The 19,867-nt window shown below is 48.4% G+C and overlaps 1 protein-coding gene across 1 annotated transcript; it reads left to right on the top strand.

Annotated features, from left to right (window-relative positions):
- Positions 1-206: 206 nt before the first annotated feature.
- BNIP1 (BCL2 interacting protein 1) lies at positions 207-4,933 on the top strand. The gene is made up of 6 exons (XM_059860121.1): positions 207-328; positions 409-501; positions 778-869; positions 1,664-1,765; positions 2,471-2,589; positions 4,315-4,933. The coding sequence occupies exons 1-6, from the start codon at positions 242-244 to the stop codon at positions 4,509-4,511; spliced, it is 690 nt and encodes a 229-aa protein (XP_059716104.1). The 5' UTR covers positions 207-241; the 3' UTR covers positions 4,512-4,933.
- Positions 4,934-19,867: the final 14,934 nt, after the last annotated feature.

Raw genomic sequence — 19,867 nt, forward strand, 5'->3', positions numbered from 1 at the left:
GGCTGGAGGTGGCACTCGGGGCTCTGGGCTTGGGATAGGGTGGGGATTGGGCACAGCTTGGGCTCGATGGGTTTCGGAGGTGTTTTATAACCTCAGCGATCCTGGAATTCTGTTGTTCCTCCTTTCGGAGCAGCACACTCCCCGCCATCGGCCCCGGCCCCGCCACGTCCCCTCAGGCCCGCGCGTCCCCGCCCGCCGCCCGCAGGGGGCGCCCGGCCCGCCCCGGCCCTGCCCGGCCAAGATGGCGGCGGCGGCCGCGGCAGTGCCGCTGCGGGTCTGCCACCAGGAAATCGTCAAGTTCGACCTGGAGATCAAGGCGGCCGTGCAGGTACCGCCGCCAGCCCCGGGACACCCCGGCACGGCCGTGGGGAGAGCCGTGCCCGCGCTGACCGCCCCGTTGTGTTCCAGGACATCCGGGACTGCCCGGGGCCGCTCAGCGCCCTCACGGAGCTCAATGCCGCCGTCAAGGAGAAGTTCCGACACCTCCGCGGCCGCATCCAGGTGAGGGGCCCGGCCGGGGCTGCTGAGGGCACTGAGCTGTGCTCCGGGCCCACCGGCTGTGGTTTAGGGCTGGGGGATTCCGGCTGTGGGTTCCTGCCGGGGTTTGGGGGCTGTTCTGCGAGTGTTTTGGGGGTCCCGGCTGAGATTTGGGGAGTCGCGGCCCTGGGTTGGGGGTTTATTGGATAAATCTGCTCCGAATCCACTCCCCGGCCGGGGCTGGCCTGTGCGAGCTGCGGGTGGCTGGTGAGGTTCTGGTGTTTGTGCTCTCCGCCGAAGGAGCTGGAGCAGATGGCCAAGGAGCAGGACAAGGAGTCGGAGAAGCAAGCCTTGCTGCGGGAGGTGGAGAACCACAAGAAGCAAATGCTCAGGTGGGTCTGGCAGCTGGGGCTGCTCCCAAGCCCGCTGAATGCAGAGATTGGCTGACTTTGGTGCAGAGTCTCTCAGGAAGCACAGACCCTGACACGTGTTTGTGCCAGACCAAGAGGTCAGGGACAGAAAGGGTTCAACTCCCTTCTCCTGTCCTGACTTCCTAATTCTGGTCTGTCCCTTTCAGCTCAAAGAAAGTGGCTTAGGGATCTGTTGTTTGACAGCTGGCTCAGTTTTCTTCTTCCCTTGGTTTTGAATGCTACACTGAGGAGGGGGAATGTCAGGATAGAATGTTGTGTGTAGGAATACAGAGAAAGTGAAGGGCTGAGTGAGCTGGGAAAGGGGCTCAGCCTGGAGAAAAGGAGGCTCAGGGGGGATCTTCTGGCTCTGCACAACTCCCTGAAAGCAGGGGACAGCCAGGTGGGCATCCAGGAGGAGAGGGAACAGCCTTAGGCTGGGCCAGGGCAGGCTCAGGGTGGGCACAGCAGGAATTTCCCCATGGAAAGGGTGCTCAGGCACTGGAACTGCCCAGGGAGGGTTGGATCCCCATCCCTGGAGTGTCCCAGGAAGGGCTGGAGGTGGCACTCGGTGCTCTGGGCTGGGGACAGGGTGGGGATTGGGCACAGCTGGGACTTGATGATCTTGGAAGTATTTTCCAGCCCAAGTATTTCTTGGTTTCTGAGGGTCCTTGCATGTGTCAGGGGTGCCCAGTTAGAGTGGTGGTTGCTTTGTGAAAATTGTCTGTGCTTGCAGGGTGTTCCCATCATGTTACAACACTCTGCTCTTGTGATTTCAGCAACCAGGCAGCCTGGAGAAAGGCAAATCTGGCCTGCAAAATTGCTATTGACAACTCTGAGAAAGATCAGCTGCTGCAGGGAAGAGACATCTTGAGACAAAGGTATCAGACTGTCCCACTGTACTGTGGGATTTAAGCAGTATATTCCTCCTTAAAGGGTATAATAATATCCTATATTCACTCATTTTAAATGAAAGTGACATAATATTTTTTATTCATTTAATTATATCAAGTGTAGCTTTTCTTTTATGAGTGCATTTCCCTTTTGTGGATATTTGGGCTCTTAAGGATTGTGATGAATTCAAATTTTCTTGGCATGTCTGAGCAAAAAACGGGATAAATTAGCCTTCATAACTTAACATACTGTCTTTTACATTAATTCCAGATAGGTTCTAAACAAGACCTGGGTCATTATCCAGGCTGTTTCACATTCAGAACTGGATGTGAGTGTGTGCAGGCTGTGTATTGAAAGCAACAGCTGGCATACTCAGAATGATAAAATGGGTTTGTGTTGGTGCTCCCACAGCAGCTCATGGACTTACACAGTCCTGAGTGAACAAATGGTGAAGTACAGGGCCCTGTGAAATTCTGGGCTGTTATTTGGACTCAGGACTTTCATATTTTGTGATTATTTTTTATTGTTTAGTGAAAATAATTTGAATTTCTCATGCAGTGAAAACCAGCACACTGTACACTGCAGAGACATTGCCAAGTATTGGTCTCATCTCCCTATCAGCAGCATTTTCCCAAACCATTCAAAAAAATAATTTTACCTCTTCCTGCTTTGTTTTTTTTTTTCCTTTTCAGGAAGACCACAAAGGAAAGTCTGGCAGAGAGTGCAAGCAACATCACAGAGAGTCTGATGGGCATCAGCAGGATGATGTCCCAGCAGGTGCAGCAGAGCGAGGAGACTGTGCAGACCTTAGGTACAGCTGGAGTTTGGGCTGGAGTGGAGGGTGATGAAAGCACCTTTGGTCAGCTCTGTCAGCCTGGGGAGAGGAGCAGAGTGGGAGAACTTGCTGCCATGATGATTAAGGGACTGGCCAGCAGGACTCTTCCAACAGCTGGACATAAACAGGAAATATCAGTGTACTTTGTGTGGAGTTTCTGTTTCATGATCCTGAGAAAGAAAAGGGGTCAGGATGAGGATGAGTTTCATGTAAAAGCAGTGTGAGCTCTCACAGTGCCCAGAGTGTGTTTGGTGTTACTCTGTGCCACTGTCCTGGCAGGGATTTGGGGATAGCAGAGGAAACAAAAGCACAAACACAAGTCCCTGCACAGAGGAAGGAGTGTCTGGAGGGCTGTTCCAGCCAGGCTCCAGCTGGGATGGCTGAGACACTGGGATCAAGTGCCTTGAACCCGAGGTCACTTGCTCTGTCAGCAGTGCATCAGGGACTGTGAAACCAAGATTTCACCCAGTTCCTTGGCTTCAACTCCTAAAACCATAAATCAAGTGACCTGTCAGAGCTGGTGATTCATGGAGCATTCAGAAGTTGCTGCCTGGGCCTCTTCCTAGCTGTGCTTTTGGGCAGGAGGGAACTTTAAAGACAAAGATAAATAACATGAGTTTGCCCTCCTTGCTTTCTGCCCCATGTGAGGCTGGCAGCTGGGCACAGTTTGTTGCTGCAGGAGTAGTGTGTTCCTTCTCCCATTAAAAGGACAGTTTGGCAGGCACTTTTTCACCCTGTTTCTGAATGAGCAGCGCTTGGAATTCATCAAGGGAAAAACTACCAAAGGGCATTACAAAACCCAGCTGCAAATTCTGAGTTAGCAGTGGGAATTCCTGCTTCCTGAGCATTCCCTAAGATGCAGTGAGTGTTTGAGGAGCAGGAAAGCTCTGCTTTGTCATTAACTCTGGGAAACAAATTTTCTGTTTTCACGTGGATCAAAATGCCTCCTGAAATGGGATGGGACAAAGTTGCAAAATATGGCAGACCTATCTCTGCTCTGTTTTTGTGAACCAGACAATGCTGGACTTGACCTTTCTGTGAGCAGCCAGGGCAGTGTAGGGTAATGCACTGTCCTGCAGGCTGTGCTTTTTGTAAAGCAGAAAAAAGGGCATTCCAGGGCTTTTGCTTTTGTTTTGAAAGGAGCAAGGCTGAGAAGTTTGGGGCATGTGTTTGTTTTCTCACACACTTCTAGTTGACCCTTTTCATTTTTATTAGGCAAAAAAATTGCTGTGTGTGTCAAAAATGACTATTAAAAACTGTTTGAGCTGAATAAATCTGTGAGCTCACACTGATTTACTGCTGGGGCTTGGGGGAACACTTTCAGTGGTGCAGTTAATATATTCAAATATTGCCCTGTCCTGCTGCTGCTGGTGATTTCTCTCTCTAGCACCTTTCCTATTTCACTCTGCTTCCAGCGGTGCTGACTGAAAAACCTGAACTAGATTTGACCTGCTAACCCAAAAATTCAAAATTCAGGAGCTTCAGTAGGATCTTTAATCTTTTCAGTGCTCTTATTTCCCTTTGCACCCCTGAGCTGTGAGAACTCTCTGTGTCAGTCTCACCCACAAGCCAGCCTGACCCAGAAGGATCCCTCAGGCACTGTCTGTGTTACCAAATATCTCATCCTTACACACTTTGCTGGGTATTTTTACAGCACAACCTGCTGGTTTAAATATTTTTTCTGTTCCCCTTTAATTTCAGCCAATTCTTCCCGAACCATCCTGGAAGCAAATGAGGAATTCAAGTCCATGTCTGGCACCATCCAGCTGGGGAGGAAGCTGATCACCAAGTACAACCGCCGGGAGCTGACGGACAAGCTGCTCATCTTCCTGGCCCTCGCCCTCTTCCTGGCCACAGTGCTCTACATCCTCAAAAAGAGACTCTTCCCATTTTTGTAAAATTCCAGCAATCACTGAACTATTAAAAAAATAATCAGAAAGAGGTGGTTGATAACGGTGGGGCTTTTAAAGGAAATAATAAAGGGATGTTGCAATAGCTGGAGGAGCATTAGAGTAGTCAGGAATTTGTGCTGTCCCCACGGAGCTTGGGAGCTGCCTCAGAAGAGATTGATAGATCATGCTTGGAAAGAAGAAATGCCAGTTTGCCTGGGGGTTTGGGGAATCCAGCACTTGAGGGACTGGGCACTCATAGGTGCCAGTCTGAACTTTCAACCTCTCATTGGTTTCTGCCTTGAAATGAAGTTTTGTCCTTGGCTTGGACTGGAAGCTGCTCTGACATCGGTGTGTGAGGTGCTGAGAGTAAGAGGAAGGATGGAAGAGAAAAACTCAACATTCCATTAATAAAATATTTATTGTATTCATGTCAAGAGTTTTGTTTAAAAACAAAGCCTGGTGGCTTGAAAGGGCCTTTCAGTGTAAAAGTTCTGCTTTTTCTTTAGCAGCAGTGGTTGTTTATGGATTGTTTTTCTGGGAGCATAACTGCCTGGCTCTGTCCCTCTGGCCTTGGAAGGGCTCTGAGCAAAGCAAAAAATGGGGACCCCATTTGTTACTATAAATTCACACAATAGTTTAGAGAATTAGATTGGCAATCTACTAAAATCAGAAATCCTTTTCCTCCTTTATCTAACTTCACTTCATCCTTTATCTTTGCATTATTACTGCCAAGGTGTGCATTTGGAACTTGGAGGGTTTTACTCCTATTTTGTGGCCCTGGAACAGGCAGACTGGACAGAGTGGATGTGGTTTCCATATTGTTCATTCCTTGTATTTCAGGGCAGTTCTTCCAGCCTTTCCTGAGATACAGAATTGCACCAAGAACTAATTAAATGGTGATGTGCACATTGGGGGTTTGAATAAGAGAAATGACTCAGCTTCAAAAATCTGATCTTTGTAAATAAGCCTACCTGCATAAAGTGTCAATTTACAGAGAGACAGTTAGAGACAAAGAAATTAAAAAATAGGAAGGACTGCAGGATTTTTTGAGAAAGGGAAAGAGGAGAAATTCCAGGATGCAACAGGTTGCTCTGCAGCACTCAGTTCTTGAATCATTTCCTTCCACAGGCAGCCAGGAATCACCCAGGTTCCTGATGGGCCACAGACCTGGCAGGAAATAATCAGTGGGGACAGTGAGAGGAATGTTATTTGTCTTTGGGATGAGAAGGGTGGTTTGGTGCAGCAGCTCAGGAGGTGCCTCAGCAGCCACCCTGGAGCAGAGCACAGCTCGTGGTGATTGCCTAGCACAGCTTGTGGTGATTGCCTGGCACAGCTTGTGGTGATTGCCTGGCACAGCTGTTGGTGATTGCCTGGCACAGCTTGTGGTGATTGCCTGGCACAGCTCATGGTGATTGCCTGGCACAGCTTGTGGTGATTGCCTGGCACAGCTCGTGGTGATTGCCTGGCACAGCTCATGGTGATTGCCTGGCACAGCTTGTGGTGATTGCCTGGCACAGCTTGTGGTGATTGCCTGGCACAGCTTGTGGTGATGGCCTGGCTCCTCCTGGCACAGCTTGTGGTGATTGCCTGGCACAGCTCGTGGTGATTGCCTGGCACAGCTCGTGGTGATTGCCTGGCTCCTCCTGGCACAGCTGTTGGTGATTGCCTGGCACAGCTCATGGTGATTGCCTGGCTCCTCCTGGCACAGCTGTTGGTGATTGCCTGGCACAGTTCATGGTGATTGCCTGGCTCCTCCTGGCACAGCTGTTGGTGATTGCCTGGCTCCTCCTGGCACAGTGGGATGCCCCAATCAGCCCTAACAATGCCCAGCTGGGGCTGCCTGGGTAGTGCTCAAACACCCTCCCTGCAGACTCACTCTGGTGTTTGCCTTGCTACTGGTCACAGGCTCTGCTCCTGCAGCAAAGGTAGGACTTGATTTCTCTTTTTTTTTTTGGCAAAGTGAGCAAATTTTTGGGAAGAGGAAGTGGTTGTTCCTGACTTTTTGTTGTGTGATCCAGGGAATGTGGAAAGTTGTGCCTGGGCAGTTGTTCTGTGGCTGCAGAGGGTTTTATATTTGCCCTCAGGATGTTGTGCCTCAGGGTCTTGCTGCTGTGTGCCCAAGGTTGTGTTGTGAAGGGTAAAAAATGGATTTGTGTTGGTTTTCTGAAAGGGAGTGGCATTTTCTTAGATGTCTGCATTACCAAGGGCAGCAGAACCATCAGGGATGGTGAGAAGGGAACAGCTTCTCCATTTTTGGTCTTGGGCATGGCTTGGGGGCCCTTCTGAGACCAGGGACTCCAGGACTGCAAGAGTAGAAAGAGTTTGGGAAGGAAGGAAGAGTGAGGCCTCTGGAGAGGGGTTCAGGGCTGTGCTGGAGGGCTCGTACACAAGTGAGAGCAAACAGGAGTGCTCCTGTTCCTCCTGGGCCATTCCCCTCTAAAAGGCACCAGGTACCCTCCCTACAAGTGGAGGGTGGGATTTACTGTCACACAACAGTTGCAATAAACGTATTTTTCCTCTGAAGAGTAACACTTCTTTAAAACAAGGACTAAGGAACCACTAGGAGCTTAAAAAGGGCTGAAATCTTGCTGTGGAGTTGTGGGGCTGAGACACAGCTGGCAGCAATCAAGTAGCCGTGGGTTAATGAACTCCTGGGTGGTGGCTCATTAACTCTGTCCTGCAGGCAAAGGGGCTGCAGCCCCTGGAGGGACTGGGGGTGTTTGGCTGAGCAGCTGGAGCCACTTAGGGATGAGCACGAGGCAGCTCTGATGCCTCAGCACTTTTGGAGGTTTGGAACTTGGAGCTTTGTGGTGAATTTAAGGTCCTGCTGGGGAGTCCAACCCACTGAGAGCAATTTGCTTTGTCTGAGCACCTGTGGAAAAAGGGGGAGAAGCCCCTTGGGGTGTCAGGAGCCAGGCAGTGCTGTTGGATATTTGGCTGTGGGTGTAGATCCAGTCCTGGTCTCCATTCCCACGTAGCCATGGTGGGAAGGCTGTGGGCAGGAGCAGGTGCCATTGCATCCCTGAAATCTGCATGAAGGTCACTTCCAGAGCATTCAGTTAGGTTTGTATTTCCTTGGAAAGTTGCCTTTTAGTGGTTGCAATAAACGTGGGCCTGAGGAGCATTGGAAATTTAACATACACTGTAAATGTGCTGGGAGAGACTGACTTGATTTGACTCATATTTTGTTATTGGTTGTGTTGTTATCAAATACAGAAATATTGCAGGATAATGCTGGGAAAACAAATGAAGAGGATAATACTATTTATTCCTCCTCCCCTCCAAGACTCAAGGGGAAATGAAGTTTGTATTTGATGTTGGTGCTTTTGAAATGCTTTCCACATAACTGACTTTACCAAAATGGAAAGGTGAATTCATAGCTGGGAGGTTTCTAAAAATGTCTCTGCCAAATGTGCGTGGCTGCTATCACATGCCAAGTGGCCCAGAGCAAGCCAGGCTGGAATCTTTGGGGGCTGAGAATATCCAGGGGACATGTGCATGCTTGTCTGCAAATATGTGGGGCTCTCCCTCAGAAAAAGGGGAGGATGGAAATCAGCTTTAACATTGCTCTGCCACCCTGTTTGTAATGGTTTGTAATTGGCTTTAATGTTGCTCTGCCACCCTGTTTGTAATGGTGTGATTCCCACAGAAGAGAATCTGAAGCAAATCTTTTCCCCTGATGTGGTGTCTTGGTGATACATTGCTGCAAAGCCCTTTTTGTCACTGAGTGAATGCTTGTTGAGTTTCCTTCCCACAAAGGTGAGAGTTGTTCTCCAAACAGGCTGCAGGTGCTTTGTACCACGACCAAATGCCACATCCACCTCTCAAATCATCTTGCTGCTATCAAAAGCTGATTGTGGACTAGTTCAGGTTGAAGCTGTTGAATAAACACAATTTTATTATCTACTCGCCTATATAAAATGGTACAGACTGTGCCACAAAGGGAATGGCAGTTCCACTGAGTTGAGGTTTGGTTTTCTCACAGGAGCCTGTGATGAAGACCCTGTGCCAGTTTCTTTGGTGATGGATTGAGAGAGGTGGTGGCTCACTGTACCTGTGCCTTGAGGTTTTAATCCTCTCCCACACAGAGAGCTGCAGTCTGAGGAAGGGACTGGGCTCTTTATTAACTTAGTTGGGTTTAGACCCACTCCCTTCCTGTGTTCACTGAGATCTCCACTCGGTTTAGCACCTCCAAGCATTGCCTTGGGCACTGAAATGCTGAGTGAATCATGAGGCTCCTGCAGCCTTGCAAAGTCACTAAAATTAATTGGGCTGGAGTTGGGGGGCTTGGCTGGCCAGGGGTTGGTGGGCTCAGCTGGTGCTGATGACTGGGCCATTTACTCAAAAATTGGACTTGATGATCTGTGTGGGTCCCTTCCAACGCTGAATATTCTGTGACTCTGAGCTGAGAAGGAAATCTGGTGAAGGTCCCCAGACCCATCCAGCCCAGCCCGGGCTCTGCCCTGGCTGCTCCTGCTCCGGTGCCAGGGGCTGGCAGTGACCCTGGCCAGCTGGGGGACAGTGACCCCTGCTCCGTGAGTGCACAGCCGGCTGTGACACCTTGCCGAGCCTCAGACCGCTTCCACTTGTGCTTCTTTTTATTTTAACCCGCACGGCGAGGCCGATCGGATGCTCTCGCTGCCACATCAGAGCCGGCTCCCGCATCCCGCTTATCGGGCGGGGCCGGGGCTGTGCCGGGCGGGCTCTGCCCCGCTCTGGGTGTCGGGGATGGCATGAAAGGAAAATGCCACTCGGCTGCTCCGAGCCTGGCCCGCCGATAAGGCCGCGTGTGTCCCCGGGGGCCGCGATAAGCGCCCAAAGGGCAGGCGGGGAGAGCGGCTCCGCGGGCATCAGCGCACACCAGCGCCTATAGATAGAGCCAGTATATATAGAACCACATGAAAGCTTTTCGCTTTCTTCTTTTCAACGGCGGCAGGGCTGAGTGTCACATCCAGGGACGCTTTGGGAGCTGACCCCGCCGGGCTCTGGGCTCGCTGTCCCCGCGGGGATGGAGCTGTGAGCCCGAGCCCGGAGCGATGCTCTGCCCTCCCGATAACGCCCCAAAGCTCGCCCAGGGCGGCTCGCTGGCCTTTATCTCCGAAATGGACAGCGGGACTCGACTTTCCTGCTCGGGTTATTGGCTTTTCGGAGGTGTCACCCAAGCTCTGAGCGGATTTTGCCGCTGCTGATGGGAGATAACTCTGTCAGAGGCATCTGGGTGCTGACATTATGGCCAGCCAGCCTGAAAGAGAGATAAGATTTTTCTATATTGAGCAAGTCTATTGATCCGGTCGGCCTCCTGTCCTGTGTCTGATGATAACTTGATGTTTCCAAGAGAAACAAGGCTCCCCTTGCTCACTATATTCACAGAAATATAGTATATACATATTAAAAAATGATAACTCGCTGTTTCAAATCTAAGCAAGCCTTCCCCTGTTCTGTATGTTGATATACATATCACACATATAAATATATCTATAAATATATCTATAAATATATCTATAAATATATCTATAAATATATCTATAAATATATCTATAAATATATCTATAAATATATCTATAAATATATCTATCCACCACTGCAGTGTTTGGATTAAATAATGAAGGATTCCTTTCTCAGTTGTGTTCTTACAGGATCGTGCTTTTGCTGCTCTCATTTGGATATTCTTAGCAGCATTTGCAATTTCTTCATTGTATTATTCTGGTTTGTTTAAATGACAGAGATGATGTTTGAAAGGAGCTACAGCAAAAATGAAATAGTTTAATGTCAGTGGCTCCTGGCTTTCACTGACTGGCTTGTGCCAGTAACCTGCTTATTTGAAACAAACCAATAAAAATAATATTTTTAAAAATTGAGGGAAAAGGAAACCCAAGCAACCATTCTCTTTATCTATAGATTTGCTTAAAATAGTTTTGTCTTTGGTAATTGTAGCCTTTGCCCCAAACTTTGTTCCTGGTCTTTCACAGACTTCATGGCAAATAACTTTGTAAGCAATAAATAAGGTCATGTTCATGCTGAGAGACAGCAAGTGGGAAATTACCTTCTCATTACTGAAAGGTAATTAATTTTTGTGAAGATGTGAGTTTATATTTAGGTTTTGCAGATCTCAATGAGAGCTTCCTGGTCTTATCACCTTGTCAAAAAAAAAAAGTGTCTGTCAGAGGATTCCAGAAAAGATAGCGAGGAAATGCCAGTGGAGAAAGCCTCACTCCAGCAACAACAAACAGTAAATATAGAAGGAGAAAAACCTTTTATGTTCAGTACTCAGCTGCAGATGAAAACTTTGCTTCTGCCCCTGCGAGAGGGGAATGGCAGCAGAGCTATTTTGGTGGATTAAAGCCAAAAGATAGCAGCAGCTCTTTGTGTCCTCGCTGGGGCACTGCGTTCGGTGAATTGTAGCAAAGAGCACTGTGTGCTGTTAATTCGGGTGTCTCAATTAATTGGAGCAAAGAGCACCGTGTGCTGTTAATTCGGGTGTCTCAGTGAGTTGTAGCAATGGTTGTTGTTAATTCGGGTGTCTCAGTGATTTGCAGCAATGGTTGTTGTTAATTCGGGTGTCTCAGTGAGTTGTAGCAATGGTTGATGTGAATTCGGGTGTCTCAGTGAGTTGTAGCAATGATTGCTGTCAGTTCGGGTGTCTCAGTGATTTGTAGCAATGGTTGATGTGAATTCGGGTGTCTCAGTGAGTTGTAGCAATGATTGCTGTCAATTCGGGTGTCTCAGTGAGTTGTAGCAATGGCTGTTGTTAATTCGGGTGTCTCAGTGATTTGTAGCAATGGTTGTTAATTCGGGTGTCTCAGTGATTTGTAGCAATGGCTGTTGTTAATTAGGGTGTCTCAGTGAGTTGTAGCAATGGCTGTTGTTAATTCGGGTGTCTCAGTGATTTGTAGCAATGGTTGTTAATTCGGGTGTCTCAGTGAGTTGTAGCAATGGTTGTTGTTAATTCGGGTGTCTCAGTGAGTTGTAGCAATGATTGCTGTCAGTTGGGGTGTCTCAGTGATTTGTAGCAATGGTTGTTGTTAATTCAGGTGTCTCAGTGAGTTGTAGCAATGGCTGTTGTTAATTCGGGTATCTCAGGCTGGTTCCTGGGGGTTCCTCATCCCTGCCCCCCCCGGGAGAAGTTCCTGGGGGCGAGCAGAGCCCGAGGTCCCTCGGAGCGTGTCCCTCAGCCCCGGGCACTGCTGGTGACAATGACATTTTCTGTGCCTTTGTACTGCGGGGCACGAGATGTGACGTTTACATCCAAGATCAATTATTTTTAACTGAAGAATGATAGCCCTGCGTCGGAATTATCTCAGGGCTTAATTCACATCAGTTAAAGCTTTTCAAAGGCTTATTAAAATTCCTTAAGTGTGTCCAGCTTATCAGCAGTTGAGTGTCGATGGCATTATACAAATGCTGCTATTGGGAATAACTGTTAAGTATTGTTTGGCCTTATTATTCTCATATATATAAATTGTGCCTGGGGCTATTAATACTACTTAGTACTTACATGATTCCTTTCATCTGGTGATCCCAGGGAAGCAAGGACTTCTCTCCCCCTTCTAAATAGAGGAAAACTGTCAGGTCCAGCAGCTGTGCCTCAGGCTTGGATTTAACATCTTCCACTGGATCCTGTCAGATTTGAACAGGATTTTATTAATTTGTGCTGCTGCACCTTGTCTGGAGTGGGCAAACCCAGGGCAGCAGAGCTGCTCCTCTGTGGAGCTGGAAAATGAGTGGATCAGTGTGAAAATCAATCTAAGCAGGCAGCAGGAAGGAGAGGTGGTCCTGAGCAGAAGTGGGTGCAGCAGCCCCTGCCATGGGGCAAAGGAAAGGTGGGGAGGGGCGTGGAAGGGTTTTTGGGGTGGGATTTGTCACTCGGTGTCCCCGTGCTGGCAGAAATTCTGAGCACAGAGCTGGATTCCCCCTGGTGCAGGGAGAGGAGGAGAGGGGCAGGGACAGGCTCTGAGGAGCTGAGGGTGCCCCTTGCTCTGTGTTCCTGTGCCAATCCCTGGCAGTGCTGAGGGAGGAAAAATCCTGGTGTAAGCGTAATAAATGTAATAATTCCTTTCCTGGCATCTGATAGAGCTGGGGGAGGTTGGAATGGGGTTGTTGATGTGCATGAATATCCACTCAGAAACCCTTGGGATTCGTTTGCAACTGTGTTTTCCTTTTTTCCTTTTTTATTTTCTTCCCCTCCTGCAATTTAACTCATTTCAGGCAGCGATGGAAGTTTAGATTTTATTTATTCATCTGTTTATTTATTCATCTGTATTCACTCCACACCGAGGTTCTGTCGGGAGGAGCATTTTGAGGAGCTGATCATTTATTGCAGAAACCACTAGGTAGCACTGTGAAATAAAGTTCTGCACCACGTTCTGCTTCCCTGAACAAAGACCTGCCAATTCCAGCGTGGCTGGGCTCAAAATGGAAGAGAGGCAGCAGGGGTGGCTTTAAAACTTTCTCCAGTCTTGGGTTCACAGTCAGGTGTGGGAGAGATGAAGCTGTCAGGGGAGATTTAGGCTGGATTTTAGGATAAGGTTCTTTATTCACAGTGCCTGACCATCCTCTGGGGAAGAACCTTTTCCTAAAATCCAGCCTAACCCTCCCCTGGCACAGCCCCAGACATTCCCTTGGGTCCTGTCACCAGAGAGGAAATGCAAGGCTCTGATCTTACCTTGATTTGATATGTTAAAGGTTATTTTTCCAAAGGATCAGAGTCAGGTAAAAATTCTGTTTTGATCATTAACTTGTTTTCATTGAAACTACTTCACTCTTTGACTTATTATTCCTCCAAAATTACTCAAATAAGGTAACTTGTCAGGTTTATTTTGTAACTTTGGGGCTTGGACACGCTAGCAGGTTACCCTTCTGCATTTTAGCTCCACAGAGTCAGGGTACAGCACCCCAGAGCAGAGCAGTTCATGCCCATTTCTGTTCCAATTCCCAGCAGCCAACTGCAACGTGTGTTCCTGCAGCAGCCCCATATCACTGCTTTTTAAAATTAGCCCTGGCTTTGGCTGCTGCAGGCAGAGGAGACATGATAAAGGGATTGAGCATCACGCTCTGCCAGAGCTGCTGGGCTTAAAGCATCCACTTACAGGAGCCCTGGGCTGGATCTGCCTGGTCCTGGCCCCAGGGGTCACAGGGGTGGCTTGGTCACTGTCAAAGGCTTTGGGGACCTTCAAGTGCTGCCTGAGGAGCTGGAAGTTCAGAGGAGGGGATTCTTTTTACCTGTCTGCTGTGGCTGTAGCTGATGCAAGGGGTTTTCTATCTGCAAAATCAAGGAATTGGATGAGATGGTCTTTGCAGGTCCCTTCCAACTGAGTTATCCCATTCTAAAATTATTCCAGAAGGACATGGAATTGTTGGAGTGAGTCCAGAGGAGGCCATGAGGCTGATAAGGGCACGGGAGCACCTTCCCTTTGGGGACAGGCTGGGAGAGCTGGGAATGTTCAGCCTGGAGCAGAGAAGGGTGTGGAGCCCCCAGAGCACCTTGCAGGGTCTGAGGGAACAGGAACTCCTGTTCTCTGCATCAGGAGCAGGAGTGTCAGGGCAAGGAGGAATGGGCTCAGACTGAAAGAGGGGAAATGTAGCTCAGGTACATGGGAAGAAATTCTTCCTGGGAGGGTGGGCAGGCCCTGGCACAGGGTGCCCAGAGCAGCTGGGGCTGCCCCTGGATCCCTGGCAGTGCCCAAGGCCAGGCTGGACAGGGCTTGGAGCACCTGGGACAGTGGGAGGGGTCCCTGCCATGGCAGGGGTGGAATGAGATAATATTTCAGGTCCCTTCCAACCCACACCATTCTGTGGTTGTGCAGAAAAGCACTTTTTGAGGTGGGTGCAATTCCCCACTGTCAGGGAAATGACTGCAGAGTGCTGACCAAAGAGGGCACAGTGTCTGTTCTGAGGCTGCCTCCAGTCCTGGGCCAGCCAAAGCCATCCCAGCTCAAACAAAAGAGCTTATTTGCCCTGACAGGGGCCTGAATTGCTTGATGCTTTCACCTTCTTATAGGTTTGGCCACCCTGGCTTAGAGCAAAATCCCGTGGTGGCCTCACCTGCTGCTCTGGGGGTGTCTGTTAACACTTGCTGGGCAGCTGCTTTCCTTTATCTGCCTCCCTCTGCAGCATCTGAAAGCGACTTATGTGGGATTTTCATCCCCTGAGGATTTATGGTGACCTCTCAGGGACCTTCATCAGAGGATCAATACGCTCCTGACACCTGTAGATCAACATAAACTTGACCCTTGGTCTTGGCAGATCCATCACCACGGTGCCCTTCCTGGGAAGCATCCTGGGCTGGGGAGGAAGCAGCACTGGGGGCACAGCAGAGCCCCTCCAGCCCAAGGTCAAAAGTCAAAATGATAAAGGGAGGCTGAACCTGTGGTACCCGGGCAGAAAATCAGGGTAATAACGAGGGAGAAGCTCAGGGAAGGTCCCTGCAGGATGATTCACCCTGTGGGTGATGCTGGAGTGGAGGAAAAGCTCTGTGAGCTGCACATTCTGTGGAAATGCTGTTCCCTCCCAGGGCTTGTGATAAGGAGGGATCTGCTGCTTTAAAAAGCTGCTGCTTGTGCTCATCCTATCTTTAGCTCAGGGCAGCAAAAGCCTTCTCTCTTTTGAAAAGTCAGTTCCTCTCTGTGCAAAGGTTTCCCCCCCATTTCCCCCCCCAGAGCAGGGATTTCTGTCTCTTCAGCCTTTCCAGGTGATGGAGGATCCTTGTTCTTCACCTGAGCTCTGCCTCTGTAATGCCCTGCATGAGGTGAAACAATAATCTCAGTATTCCACAAATGTCACAGCTACAATTAGAACTGGCTTCTTGATTTCAAGACATCAAAACTCTCGAGTTTACCCAAACAAAAAGCAAAGCAACAAGCAGTGGATGCTGCAGCAATGACAGGCACTCTGCAGAGCTGGATTTTCCCAGACTGATTTTTATTTAAGGGGTTTTTCTTTACCCCCAAGAAAAAAAAATTCCACAAAATGCCAGTGACTCAAAGAAAAAAAAAATCCAGTTATCAACTCTGTATTTAAGGAAAAAATAAAAATACAGAATGAAGACCTGAAGCCCACACTTTTCTCTCAGCTGATTTTTAACCTCTTCTACTTTCAGTCCCCTCAGAAGTGAATAGGATGTTGTTATCTTGGGTGATAAAACAGGAATGGTCTCAAAGAAGACTTTTTGAAAGCATTGGGCTAGGGAATTTTGAAGGCCAAAATCTGCAAGATTTGTGATCTTAATAACAAGATGGTGTAAATGGGAATTAATTAATGGGTGAATAGGAATTAATTGCTTCAATGGCCTCTGCATTCCCAGCCACCTGTGCCTCAGTCTGAACCTGACTCCTGCTTTTACCTGAGCTCAGCTCTGTTTCTGGATGTTTGGGGTGGGAAATGCTGGTCCAGGAGCTTGCAGGGATGGTGGTGCCCACATCAGTAATTCTATGTGTGTGTGGCTTAGAAAATCCAGTCAGAAGGAACTGGGGAAGTGAGGTTAGGAAATCATCACTGACAGGACCCAAAGCAGGTCCTGGCTGGCTGCAGCTGTGGGATGCTGTTGGTGCCCTGCTGATCCCAGCCCAAGGACAGGGTTGTGCCCCACAGGACAATTTTTGGTGGCTGTCATCTGCACAGGCACTGCCCAGAGCCATCCATCATCTCCTGCTGTGACCTTGCACCACCTGTCTGTCCCCGGCAAGGCCAGCAATTAAAACCTGAGCTAATGAAGACAGCAGGACATGAAAGGGCTTTGCAGGAGCTGATCAAAGGGGCAGAGCACAGCGTTTTCACAGCCAGGATGTTGAGGCAAACAGGGCTGAAAACCTGGTCAGGAAAGGAAGAAAATGGAAGAGAATATTTAGAAATTAACCTACAGCTGTTCCATGTGCTGCATGGGGGGTGGCTCTCTCATGTGCTCTTACTTTTGGGGTTTTTGGTAAATACTGAGTATTTATGTTCACTTTGTTACTTGGGAGAGAATCTTTGTGTGTACAAAAATGGAATGCTGCAGGTAATGAGGACTTGAGTGGGAAAGTTTGAATGCCTCGTTGTATAGGAAGTTATTTAGGTTTATATTCTCAAGGTGAAATATTTGTGGGCTCTAAATTGGTGCCTAACCAGGCAATGGTGACCTCTGGCCTGGCTCTCAGAGAAGCCAATAATCAGCAGCTCTCACTGTGTTTGGGGGGGGTTAAGTTGGTTTTTCTCTGTGTGCATCTAAAAGGGGAATTTTGGGTCCCAGATGGACACTCTGGTGACTGAGTGTTGGATGGCAGATAGGGTTGAGCATCTCTCTTTATGGCAGGAATTATGCTTTCATTTCTTCACAATTATGCCTAAATAAAGCAATTTTTTTGGCATTGCTTGGGAAAGGCTGCTCCCACAGCCAGCAGTGATGAACCTGCATTCTGAGCAGGGCTGGCTGGCTCCAGGGTGGGCACTCCTGCAGTCCCCAGGGATGCACAGGCTATGGATCATTTCCTGACCATGGAATTGGCTGGTGGAACTCAAATAAAACCCAGGGCAAACAGGAAAACGCCTCTAGCCCTCAGGAGCAGCAATAAACAGCAGGAGGAGGCTGGAGCCTGGCATGGGAGTGTGCCAGCCAAGAGCAGAGTGTCAGAGTGGCTCCTGCTCCCCCAGCCCTGCCCTGTCCCTGGGAATCTCCAGTGGGATTAGCCAGTGTGGGATTGCATTTGGACCTGGACCTGGCTCTGAGGGCTGTACAAGGAGGGGAGCAGCAGCTGCTGCTGCACAAAGCAGCACATGAGACCTGGAGTCAAGTGAGATTTAAATTTCCCTCCTCTGAAACAGCATAAATCGTCTCCTTAGCACCATTAGGTTTGCTGGAGTCGAGGCAGAAGGTTTTCATCCTGATTTTTTTGGTGCCTAAAAACGTGAGAAACTTGTTTATTTGACTGAGATGAGTATGAATTGGTTTTGGTGACCTGTTTTGGGATGGCTCCTCTTGCTCCCAGCCAGCACTGCCCATGTCTGAGTGCTGCTCCTCCCCTGCTCTGACAGCAGCTTTTCTTCTGCACGGGCTACAGAAACATCCTGGGCCAGGAAAATGGGATCTGGGGACAACTTCTAGGAGTCAGTGCTGTGATTATTTCCAAGCTTATGCTGAAGGACAGTGCAGTCTACTTGGGAAATGTCTGCTGTGTTAAATAAACTCTGGTGTGCTCTTGTGGCAGCAGAGAGCACCAAACCCTGCTCCAGAAGCCCAGAACCCTGCAGAATGTGTGAGGGAGAGCAGGTTTTGAACTGTGGGAGTCAATAACTCATTCAACAACCAGATTTGTTGGTTCTAGGGCTAAAACTCTAAAATTCCTTCGTAAATTCTGTTTGTTTCTTCATAACTAGTTTTGAGAGCAGTTCACAGAATTTGAAATACTCAACAAATCTGCTTTTTCCCCCATTTGAGCCTGGTAACTCCTGACCTTGCCCATTCCACAGCAGTGTCATTCATGCCTTCATCTTACCCATGTCCACAATTAAAAATTTAGCTCCCAATACCAATTAATTTTAACCAACCCTAAAAAATAAAATTATTTTGACTGCTAAAAGATTTATTCCCATTCACAAGGGTTGTGGTGTGGTTTTTTTTCTTTTGTTTGCTTGGGGTTTTTTGTTTTGGTTTTTGTTGTTGTTGGGGTGTTTTTGTGTGTTTTGGTTTGTGGGTTTCTTTGGGTTTTTGTTGTTGTTTGGTTTTTGGTTTATTTTAGGGACAATATACTTATTTTTCCAGCCCTCCAAACCGAGCAGGTATTGAGTGAACTCTCCAAGTGTGGGAGAACCCTGGGACTGCTCACCGTGGGCAGGACTGAGCTGAACCTGCTGCAAACACGATGTCCCTCTCTAACGGGCTGGGAAAACGCCCAATCTCCTGGCTTAGACCTGTGATTTAGCTATTTGACCGTGATTCTTTGTGGACACCAGAAAATAGGTTATTTTAAGCAGGGATGAGTTAAGGGATGTGTTACCGTCTCGGTGGGGTCCGTGCTCCAGCCCCTCACTCACAGATCTGGTTTCAAAATGCTCCTCTCGTGTGAATTTCTCTTCCTGGGTACTCACTTCCTGGGAAAGAGTTTATTTTCTGTCTCAGCATATCGATCCAGCCTCCACTGGAATAATTCCTATTTCCTTGGAAGTTCCAGCAGCTCCTTCATGCAGAGGCAGAGGAACTGAGCCGCTTTTCCTCACCCCAGCAGCTCCAGCCCAGCCTGTGCAGGACAAGGGGAGATGTGGCTGATGGGCTGCTCGGGCTGATCCTCTCTCCAAATGGGGCTTTTTTTTTGCTGCATGATCCTCTCTCCAAATGGTTTTTTTTTTTTTTTGGTTTTTTTTTTTTTTGGTTTTTTTTTTTTTTTTTTTTTTTTCTGCATGATCCTCTCTCCAAATAGGTTGTTTTTTTTTTTTTTTTTTTTTAATGGGTCTCTCTTGCTGCCAGAAACACTGGAGTGGCAGCGTTTAAAGTGACTGCAGGAGACAGGGAGAGACATCTTCACTTAATGTGTTCTGTGTCACTTTGCTGAACCTTGATTGATGAACTTTCACAAACGCGTTGCTTGATCTGCTGGGAGAAATCTCTGCTTCCCTTCTCCGCGTCAAAACGCAGCGTTAATTTCGTGTTTCGGGCAATAACAAACCACCCAGGAGTGAAAAATCGGGCTCCAGCCTGAAAGCCCATCCCTTTCTCGCTTGGGAGTGGCATTTTAAAGGTGTTGATTCTTCTTAATAATCCCCATTAAGAAGAAATCGCTTACTGCTGATACTGATCTAAACTGATGTCAGGGAGATGAATTAGGGGCCGGGCACGGGGGTTGTTGATCTGTTGTTTTCCTGCCGAGCTTCTCAGGAACACCGAAACACTTAATTCCTGCCAGGACCGTGTCTTGTTGTCAGACTCCAGGGAATAACTTCCGATGTGAAAGCTCCTTGAACTTAAGGGGTAAAATTCTGGCACTTTAGGAACCGCAGGGCTGTTTTTTGGGAAAAACAATTACTTCAGTTCCTACACAACTGCCACAGGCAAGGGATTTGGTATCAGTCCCTTACAGCTGACAACTCGTTCCTGTACAAATTCTGTGAATTCCAAAGGGTTTGGATAAACTTGCCATGTGCAGTTTGTCTCGAGAAGACTGAGCTGCTCTCACCCTGTCACCTTCAGGTGGAGCTGGGGCACTGAATTACCAAAAAAAACCCCAAAAAAAGCTGGGTTTGAACAGAGCCGTGAATGCCAGTGCCAGGCTGTGCAATCCCCATAAAAAACCGAGGGAAGAGCGAGATCAAATCCAAGTGCAAATCTTATTAAAGATTTAATTCCTACACCCCTTAGAGTGCCCCGGGCACCGGGAGGATCCCTAATTTCAGGTTCC

This window comes from Haemorhous mexicanus, chromosome 15, assembly GCF_027477595.1.
Source record: "Haemorhous mexicanus isolate bHaeMex1 chromosome 15, bHaeMex1.pri, whole genome shotgun sequence".
Taxonomy (NCBI): domain Eukaryota; kingdom Metazoa; phylum Chordata; class Aves; order Passeriformes; family Fringillidae; genus Haemorhous; species Haemorhous mexicanus.

Coding starts and splice junctions, on each gene's coding strand:
- BNIP1 (XM_059860121.1), top strand. CDS start 242: ATGGCGGCGGCGGCCGCGGCAGTGCCGCTGCGGGTCTGCCACCAGGAA. Junction 870..1,663: donor CACAAGAAGCAAATGCTCAG/GTGGGTCTGGCA, acceptor TTGTGATTTCAG/CAACCAGGCAGCCTGGAGAA. Junction 2,590..4,314: donor GGAGACTGTGCAGACCTTAG/GTACAGCTGGAG, acceptor CTTTAATTTCAG/CCAATTCTTCCCGAACCATC.